This window comes from Tamandua tetradactyla, chromosome 10 (assembly GCF_023851605.1).
Source record: "Tamandua tetradactyla isolate mTamTet1 chromosome 10, mTamTet1.pri, whole genome shotgun sequence".
Lineage (NCBI taxonomy): Eukaryota > Metazoa > Chordata > Mammalia > Pilosa > Myrmecophagidae > Tamandua > Tamandua tetradactyla.
In genome coordinates, this window is record NC_135336.1 from 46,310,881 (window position 1) to 46,321,617 (window position 10,737).

Below are 10,737 nucleotides of genomic sequence, written 5' to 3' on the forward strand. Positions count from 1 at the left end.
GTTGTAGTTAAAAATCATTCAGAGTAGACTTAAGGCCAATCTATATGACTTCTGAGACTAAAATAGAGATGCTGTTAACTTTTCTTTTTATATGGGCCTATACATGGTCTAGATTCAGTGTCCTAATTAATGAAGGTAGCCACCTAAAGAATTTTTTATTTGTACAGATGGCAGTAGCCTCCTTGACATAGGCTTGTGTATTTATTATATCGAGTGGTCAGAAGAAAGGGAGTTCCTTTTCTGCTGTCACAGTGATAGGTTAGGACAGTTCTTTCTTGCTTTCAGGGCCAGGTTTTCCAAAATTGGGTTCCTTGGATACAGGTTATGATGTAAGGATTGTTAGGTCAGTTAAGTTGGGTAAACCTTCTCTTAAAAAGTTACTGTAGATATTAGAATAATAAAGGTACTGAGAAGTTCTGCATTAAAGAAACCTGTTAAGTTTGATTTGTTGTACAAATTTACTTCAACAAAAATAAACATCAACAATAATAACAAAAAATAATGACCCCTTTTCCCTTAATATAGATTACTACTCTGCTTCTAATATATTAAAGGGAAGAAATTGTGTATCTGCTGATATCATGAACAGTTAGAGAATATAGGTAAAGAAAGGTTGTCAAATTAGCTTGTTTATTTTTGCCTTAGATGGTACCTCTGAATAGAAATAAAGTTCCAGATTATTTTTAGGCCATATTGAAGCTCTATAATTACGTGAAGCCACTTGTAAAATATGTAAACTACTTCGTTAACAGAAAAAAAGAATAAATCAATTTTTAAAAAAAATAAAGCTAGCTCACTTCAGATGATAACTTATTTAAACTTTTAATTTCATAGATTTTTGAAACATTTCAGGAAGTAGCTGAATATCAATTTATTCAAACTAGCTTTAATTGCAAAGTCATAAAAATTTATTGTTTCAGAGTACCAAGATGTCAGTACCAAAGAAAATGTGTAAAAGGTAGGTACATGCTATAAAATAATAGATTTTTTTCCAGATAATTTGGTATACTTCATATAAAAGTATGTACTCTTGATTTCTTCCTTTTGCTTTTTATAGGCCATGTATTCTCATATTAGACTCCTTAAAAGCTGCTTCTGTACAAAACACTGTTCAGAATTTACGAGAGTAAGTAATGATAATTTTACCCATCATTGTGTTACTTAAAATCTCAATAATTTGATAGCTACCTAATGAATTACTAGAAAGACTATATTAGGAATTACATTTTATTATGTCTTTAGATGAGGCCTGCAAATGTCATCAATAATAAATTTTCTTAGCTTATTAGTATTCAAGTATTAATATTTATCAGGGTTTGTATAAAAAGTAAATTCAGAATTTATATTCATAATTGGACAAAAACAATTTTATTAAGAAGTATTAGAAATAATAGTGGTTATCAGAAGAACCAGTTTAGAAAAAAATTAGAACTCTTTATAAATGTTTATGATTATGTGATAGGGGATTTTATACTTTACTATATGACCTGGAATAAACTTGCGTTGAAAGTTTTAAAATCATTTGTTAGTTTACTTTGTAATATAAATGACTTTATATATTTGAGTTGTAAAAGTTGAGTTGTTGAAGAAAAGTGTAGCTTTTAGGTTGAAAATTAGATGTGTTTCTTTGAAGTTGTACTTGTAAAAGTCCACAATTTAATTTACACTGATAAAGTTCAGTCTTTGGATATTTGGCTTGAGATAATGCATCTGGCAGTAAATGTTTTTCCATCTTTATGAAAGTGTGCACAATAGTAAAAAGATTTCTACTTGAGTCATTCTACTTATTGATGATTTCAGGTATTTAGAGGTAGAGTGGGAAGTTAAGCGAAAAACCCATCGTGAATTCAGCAAAACAAACATGGTGGACCTTTGCCCTAAAGTTCCTAAACAAGATAATAGCAGCGATTGTGGAGTTTATTTATTGCAATATGTGGAAAGCTTCCTCAAGGTAGGTGAAGATGCATTTTTTTTAAATGCACAGTAACCAGCATATATTCACAAATTACCAGGCAAGCAAAGAGGCAGGAAAAAGTTACTGGTAATCAAGGGTAGTCTTTTTTTAAAAAAGAGAAAAACAGTGGAAATAGATCCACATATGATCTAGATTTTGGAGTTAGCAGATAAGAATTTTAAAATGAAGCTAAAGAGTAACAGAATGGATGAAGAGATGGAATTTATTTAAAAATCAAATGGGCATTCTGGAGCTGAATATGTATATTGGTACATTTGAAATTAGGAATTTATTCAACAGGTTTAATAGTAGATTGGATACAGCGGAAGACAGGATTAGGGAACTTGAAGAAAAGATGGTAGAAAATGCCCAAATTTTCGCTCAGAGAGGAAAAAAAAATGGAAAGAAAAGAATAGAGCATAAGAGACAATTGTGATACAGTGAAAAGGTTTAATACATGCAATTAGAGTCCCAGAAGGAGAGAGAATATGGCATATACAATATTTGAAGAGAATTTTCTGAAACATCAACCCCACATATTCAGGAAACTCAGCAGACCATTTGTTGAGGAGACTGTTTTTTCCTAATTGAATGGTCTTTGTCCTGTTATCAAAAATCAGTTAGCTATAATATGAGGGTTGATTTCAATTCTATTCCGTTGGTTTGTATGGCTGTCACTGTGCCAGTATCATGCTGTTTTGATTACTGTGGCTTTGTAATGAGTTTTAAGATCAGAAAGTGTGAGTCTCCAACTTCATTTCTCTTTTTAAAGATGGCTTTAGCTATTCAAGGATCCTTACCATTCCATATAAATTTGATAATTGGCTTTTCCATTTCAGCAATGAAGATTGTTAGAGTTTGATTGAGATTGTGTTGAATCTGTAAATTGCTTTAGTGGTATTAATGTTTTAATGATATTTAGTCTTCTAATCCATGAGCATGAAATATCCTTCCATTAATTTATGTCCTCTTTGATTTCTTTTAGAAATGTTTTGTAATTTTCTGTGTACAAGTTCTTTATATTCCTAGATAGTTGATTCTTTTACTTCCTATTAAGAATAGAATTTTTTTCTTGATTTTTTTCTGATTGTTCATTGCTTATATATGTAAGCGCTACTTTATTTTTTTTTGTCATGGGTAGGCTTCAGGAACACTACTGATTTTTGAGTGTTAATTTTGTACCTTCCACTTGACTGAATTCATTTATAAGCTCTAGGAGTTTTGCTGTGGATTTTTTTGGATTTTCTGTATTTGGGATCATGTCATCTGCAAATAGGGAAGGTTTTACTTCTTCCTTTGCAATTTATATGCCCTTTATTTCTTTTTCTTGTGTAATTGCTCTGGCAAGAACTTCCTTTACAGTGTTGAATTGCCATGGTGACAGTAGGCATTCTTGTTTTGTTCCTGATTTTAGAGGGAAAGCTTTCAGTGTTTCACTAGCAATAGGATATTAGCTGTTGGGCTTTTCATGTTTGCCTTTTATAATGTTAAGGAAGTTTCCTTGTATTCATCGATTCTAAGTGTTTTTATGAAGAAGCACTGCTGGATTTTGTCAGAGGCCTTTTCTGCATGAATTGAGATGATCATGTGTTTATTTTTCCTTCATTGTGTTAATGTTTGGTATATTACATTAATTGATTTTTTTATGTTGAATCAACCTTACATGCCAGGGCATATAATTCTTTCTGTTGGATTCAGTTTGCTAGTATTTTGTTGAAGATTTTTGCATTTATATTCATAAGGCATATTCTGTAATTTTCTTTTCTTGTGATGCCTTTATGTGTCATTAGTATGAGGCTGATGTAGCCTCATAAAATTAATTAAGGAGTGTTCCCTCCTAATTTATTTGAAGGACTTTGAACAGAATTGGAATTAAGTCTTAGAATATTTTTTAGAATTCCTCTGTGAAACTGTATGGTCTTGAGTTTTTCTTTGTTGAGAACTTTTTGATTACTGATTCAATCTCTTTACTAGTAATTGGTTTGTTGAGATCTTCTATTTCTTCTTGAGTCAGTGTAGTTAATTGTGTGTTTCTAAGAATTTGTCCTTCATCTGGGTTATCTAATTTATTAGTGTACAGTTGTTCATAGTATTTTCTTATAGTTCTTTTTATTTCAGTGAGGTCAATAGTAATATCCCCTTTTTCATTTATGATTTTCATTAGTTGTATCTTTGCTTTTCTCTTTTTCGTTGGTTTAAATAATGGTCTGCCGATTTTATTAATTTTTTCCAAGAACCAACTTTTGGTTTTGCTGATTCTCTTTATTGTTTTTCTGTTCTCTATTTTGTTTATCTCCCTTCTCATCTTTTTTATAATTATAATCTTTTCTCTCTTTATTTAACATTTGAATTTCATTGTAGGGTGATGATTATGGTCCTCTAATAATATTTCCAAAGAGAATTGATTTTATCCCTAGAAGATCTGACATGTCTTATTACATAGCCTATTCTGACTATGTTAACATGCTTCTGCTTTATGTAGTCTCAGTCAGTAGGACATAATTCTAAGTTATAGTCCTATGTAAGATTCCTAGGAAAAAAAAACCCAAAAACTAAATCTTATGTTTTGCAAATTTCTGCATTATATAACAGAGCTTAGGTTGAAAAATTAGGCTTGGAGCAGACCACTGAAAACTATGGAATTTTGGAACTAATCCCTAACAAAACAGTAATAACTAATAAAAATGCTAGCACGGTTAAATTTCTACTGGTATTTGATCCTGGAAACATAATCAGTCTACTCATTCAACTTTATATCCTGAGGCTCTTACTTCCTTCTTTAAGACGTGAGTCCTTCCTATATGTGGTTTCTAAACAGTCAACTTCATTGAAATTATAAACATGACCTAGAGGCAGTGTTTTTCAATAATTATTGTTTCCTTTAAATGTCTTTGCAGGTCCTTCATCTGGACTTGCAGTTTCCTCAGTTACCTTAGAATAGTGGAAAATAAAACAGTTCTTAAACCCCCAAACCAGCATCAAAAGAAGGCATTTCTGCAGGATTTTCTGTTTTTGTCTGAAGTTTCTTCATATACTGCAAAGGCTTTCTTTTTAACCATTTTAATAGTTTCAAAATATTAACATGCTGGGAAAAATTGTGTTCGAACTATACTGATTTCTGCATTATGCTGAATCATTTCTTTATATGCCAATTGTGTTTGAGCTAATTCACTTAGCATGCATTATAGCAGTACAGACAGTGTTTACTTTAAAAAAAAAATTTTTATTCAGAAATCTTCACACATACACACTCCATAAATGGTGTACAATCAGAGGCTCACGACATCATCACACAGCTGTGCATTCATTACCCCGACCACCCTCAAGAACATTTGCATCACTTCAGAAAAAGAAACAAAAAGAAAAAAAAGAAAAAACTCACATATACCATACACATTACCCTCCTTCTTATTTACCACCAGCACTTTCATCTACCCAGTTCACGTCACACCCTCATCCCACCTATTATCCATTATTTTTTATCTTTTTTTTTTTTACTCATCTGTCCATTCCTTGGAAAAAAGGAGCATCAGACACAGGGTTTTCACAATCACACAGTCACATTACAAATATTATCTCTTTATACAGTTTTCTTGAAGAATCCAGGCCACTGGAACACAACCCAATAGCTTCAGGTACTTCCTCCACCCACACCAATACACCATAAACCAAAAAGGGACATCCATATCAGTATTTACTTTTAAGGTTTGAAAGTTAACAATTGAATGGCAATGTTATAAAATTGATTGTGGTGCTAGTTGCACAAGTCTGTGACTAAACCATAAAACTCTGAATTGCTCACTAAAATAGGTGAATTAATGGCATTTGAATTACATTTCAATAAAGTGTTATTTTTGAAAGTTTATCAATACCTCATTTCTTGTAAGAAATGAAATTAAAACAACTTTTTTATGCTGCTAAAGTCATCGTTCTTTCTTTTCTCTCATTAGGATCCTATTGTTAACTTTGAACTCCCAATTCATTTGGAGAAATGGTTTCCTCGTCATGTGATAAAGACCAAACGAGAAGATATTCGAGAGCTCATTTTAAAACTTCATTTACAGCAACAGAAGGGCAGCAGTAGCTAGTTAATCTGTACAAACATGACACAGATATTCTATAAGATTACTGGAAAGCCGCTTACCAGCATTTGTGTTAGCCAGCTCAATGAGAAGAAAATAACTTGCAGTAGTTTTATAAATCAGTGAACATTATTTAAAATATATAAGGTATATTATTAGAAATGTTGGGATCTCATAGATGGAATGAGAATGGAGAAATGTAGATAAACTTATTAGATAGAAATGAAAATTTCATAAATATTTGATATTTTTCTGAGTGAATATGCTTGGATTATGCAATAGTTTATGTAATGTGGGAATGTTTTTGTAGATAATAAACTATGTGATCTGTACTTCCACATGACTGGGAGTTGAGGGAAGTTTGGAGCTCCCTGGTGCCAGCCCCAGTGCTTGTCAAATTTGTTGGCAAGTCACATCATATTGTAATTCTATTCTTTGCAGCTCAAGCATACAGTATGAATACTGTGTATTTTTTTTTTTTAAAGAATTTAGTATCAAGACTTCAGAAAATGCCATTTACGGCATCCCTTCTGTATAGTGTAAAGAAAACATTCATAATGTTAGGAAGATGATAAAAATTCACTCTTTCAAAGTGCAGCTTATTTTTCTCAATTGCTAAATGGAACCTGCTCTCATTGTAATGATCTTTTTCTACTTCTTTTGACATCTTATTATAGGGATTTGAGAGTTCATTCATTCAGAATGAAATTTGGAATAAACTTAAAAACTGGAGTTCTTCATCTTTTTCTTTTTTTATTTACAGTTTCCTTTCTGAAATTAGAGAAATAAAGTAAAAGAAATACAAAAAAATTGTTTACCTATACAAATAGGTTTTTAAAATTACATGCATAGGGCAGGCAACATTGGCTCAGTGGCAGAATTCTAACCTGCCATGCCAGAGACTCGGGCTCCTTTCCTAGACCCTGCCCGTGTCAAAAAAACAAAACAAACAAACAAACAAAAAACATGCATAGCTCAACTTAGCTTATTTGAGGTAAATTTATATAAATATTGACTCTTAAATTATCCCAGAATATGTACACAGTTTCTGTAGATATAAAAGTTAAAATTGGTGTATTAATAACTTGCCCTGAAATTTCCCCAAGTCCTATTTAATAATTATTAGATCTAAATATATAATTTTATAGCTCTTTTTGTCCTGTACTCATCTGCAGATTCAGATTTCTGTCACTGCTTTTATATTTTTAAATTATAGTTTTCAGAGAGCTATAATCCCCATGGCACTTAATTTTTTTATTAAATGTTCTGGTAAAAATTCTACTGACTTCATGTAATGATGGTAATATTATAGCTGATTAAAACCTTCAGAACTTTCTGATTTACTCTGATGTTTTCAGGAATAGTTGGGGGGGAGACATGATCATATTGTATTTTCTCAAATAAGATAATGTTTTAAAATAATATGATTTTAATCTATTATATGCATTTCTTTGAATTTACATTGTAACAGTGTGTAAAACAATGAAACAAAGGCAGTTTAAGTAGGGCTATACGACTGCACATTTTATTTCAAAATCATGTGAATTGAGGTTGTTAATTAAGCCTCGTCATTAAGCTTTTATTAATCTTGTCACCATCTTTATACTGTTCAGGATGTGTTTTTTTGAGATTTCGTATGAGGATGGTTGTAATTACATAATTCATTCCCAGTTTGTGTCTGCGTGTGAGGGGGAGCTTTTTTAGGTGACTGTTAATTATTTTGTACATCTAATTTTGGGTACGGCAAGTATATAAGACATCTTCTTGTGATTTCTTAACTTTTTCATTTGTATGTTTTTCAAAGATACCACTGTCCTTTATCATGTTTTGGAGATTGTTTAAAATTCATTTTCCTAAATTCATGTGGAAATAATGTTTTGGGAATATCAACATTTTATATTAAACATGTTTCCAATTCATTAAATTGAAGTGTAATTTTTTCTTGAGAAACATGAGCCGTTGTTAGTAATACATTTCAAATTGTAGTGAGATTATATAATTAATGCTTAAAGTTTCTTTCTGTTTTCCCCCCCTATTATTTATTTTTATTCCATATGTTTTACTCGTCTCTTGATAAGGTAGATATAAAAAGCATCATACACAAGGTTTTCACGATCACACAGTCACAATTGTGAAAGCTATATCATACAATCATCTTCAAAAAACATGGCTACTGGAACGCAGCTTTACATTTTCAGGCAGTTCCCTTCACCCTCTCCATTACATCTTGACTAACAAGGTGATATCTGTTTAATGCATAAGAATAACCTCCAGGATAACCTGTCAACTCTGTTTGGAATCTCTCAGCCATTGACACTTAATTTTGTCTCATTTCACTCTTCCCCCTATTGGTCGAGAAGGTTTTCTCAATTCCTTGATGCTGAGTCTCAGCTCATTCTAGGGGTTTTCTCAATCCCTTGATGCTGAGTCTCAGCTCATTCTAGGGTTTCTGTCCCATGTTGCCAGGAAGGTCCACACCCCTGGGAGTCGTGTCCCACATAGACGGGGAGGGTAGTGAGTTTGCTTATTGTGTAGGCTGGAGAGAGAGGCGACATCTGAGCAACAAAAGAAGTTCTGTTGGGGGTGACTCTTAGGTCTAATTTTAAGTAGGCTTGACCTATCCTTTGTGGGGTTACGTTTCATATGAACAAATCCCACGATTGGGAGCTCAGCCTATAGCTTTGGTTGTCCACACTGCTTGTGAGAATATCAAGAATTCAACTTGGGAAAGTTGAATTTTCCCCCTTTCTCACCATTCCCCGAAGGGGACTTTGCAAATACTTTTTTAATTCACTGTTCAGATCACTCTGGGATTTATCGGGGCATCACTCTGGACAAACCAACAAAATCTCATATCCTACCCAAGGTTCCATGTACTAATGGTGTTCAATTAAGCTGTCTACATAAGTTATATTAGGAAATGCACTAGTCAAAATATAAGTTTTGTACCAAATAAACATTTTTTGCTTTAGTCTCACACATAAGTTAAAATTTTAAAATATTAATTACCATCTATTTTCAACACACTGCAGTGATGACATTCCTTTGTTCTTCCTCATGCAAAAACATTTTTAAAATTTGTACATGTAGTCACTATCATTATACACTCTAGGCATTCCTAGATTATACCATCTGTCTTTATTATCTGTCTTTCTTTCTGATTTCATTTGTGTCCCCCAGCCCACCTCTCTCTATCATTCTCACATTCAGCTTCATTCAGTGTTTTAACATAATTGTATTACAGTTAGGTAGTATTGTGCTGTCCATTTCTGAGTTTTTACATTCAGTCCTGTTGCACAATCTGTATCCCTTCAGCTCCAATTACCCAATATCTACCCTATTTCTATCTCCTGATGGTCTCTGTTACCAATGAAATTCTTCAAGTTTATTCACTAATGTCAGTTCATATCAGTGAGATCATCCAGTATTTGTCCTTTAATTTCTGGCTAATCTCACTCCGTATAATGCCCTTAAGTTCCATCCATGTTGTTACATACTTCATAACTTTATTCTGTCTTACAGCTACATAATATTCCATTGTGTGTATATACCACAGTTTGTTTAGCCATTCATCTGTTGGTGGACATCTTGGCTGTTTCCATCTCTTTGCAATTGTAAATAATGCTGCTATAAACTTTAGTGTGCAAATGTCCATTTGTGTCCTTGCCCTCATGTCCTCTGAGTAGATACCTAGCAATGGTATTGCCGGGTCATATGGCAATTCTATATTTAGCTTTCTGAGGAACTGCCAAACTGCCTTCCACAGTGGTTGTACCATTTGACATTCCCACCAACAGTGAATAAGTGTGTCTCTTTCTCCACATCCTCTCCAGCACTTGTCATTTTCTGTTTTATTGATAATAGCATTCTGGTGGGTGTGAGATGATATCTCATTGTGGTTTTGATTTACATTTCTCTAATAGCCAGGGAAGTTGAGCATCTCTTCATGTTCCTTTTGGCCATTTGAATTTCCTCTTCTGAGAAGTGTCTAAGTCTTTTGCCCATTTTGTAATTGGGTTGGCTGTCTTTTTGTTATTGAGTTGAACAATCTCTTTATAAATTCTGGATACTAGACCTTTATCTGATACATCATTTCTAAATATTGTCTCCCATTGTGTAGGCTGTCTTTTTACTTTCTTCACGAAGTTCTTTGATGCACAAAAGTGTTTAATTTTGAGGAGTTCCCATTCCTTTCTCTCTTTCTTCAGTGCTCTTGCTTTGGGTGTAAGGTCTATGAAACTGCCTCCAAGTATAAGATTTATAAGCTATTTCCCTACATTTTCTTCTAACAGTTTTATGGTCTTAGATCTAATGTTTAGGTTTTTAATCCATTTTGAGTTAACTTTTGTATAGGGTGTGAGATATGGGTCCTCTTTCATTCTTTTGCATATGGCTATCCAGGTCTCTAGGCACCATTTATTGAAGAGACTGTTCTGTCCCAGGTGAGTTGGCTTGACTGCCTTATCAAAGATCAATTGTCCATAGATGAGAGGGTCTATATCTGAACACTCTATTCTATTCCATTGGTCAGTATATCTTTATGCCAGTACCATGCTGTTTTGACCACTGTAGCTTCATAATATGCCATAAGGTCAGGTAGCGTGAGACCTCCAACTTCATTTATTTTTTCCTCAGGATACTTTTAGCTATTCGGGGCACCCTACCCTTCCAGATAAATTTGGTTATTGATTTTTCCATTTC

At 33.0% G+C, this 10,737-nt stretch overlaps 1 protein-coding gene across 11 annotated transcripts in view; it reads left to right on the forward strand.

Annotated features, from left to right (window-relative positions):
- The window catches only part of SENP7 (SUMO specific peptidase 7), a 229,379-nt gene extending 221,447 nt beyond the window's left edge, over positions 1-7,932 (forward strand). For all 11 annotated transcript variants that reach the window (XM_077118532.1, XM_077118531.1, XM_077118534.1 and 8 more), the window contains 4 exons: positions 921-958; positions 1,058-1,126; positions 1,801-1,951; positions 5,905-7,932. In XM_077118532.1, the coding sequence (XP_076974647.1) occupies positions 921-958; positions 1,058-1,126; positions 1,801-1,951; positions 5,905-6,042 (396 nt within the window). In that variant the 3' untranslated portion in view covers positions 6,043-7,932. The remainder of the gene's footprint in view (positions 1-920; positions 959-1,057; positions 1,127-1,800; positions 1,952-5,904) is intronic.
- Positions 7,933-10,737: the final 2,805 nt, after the last annotated feature.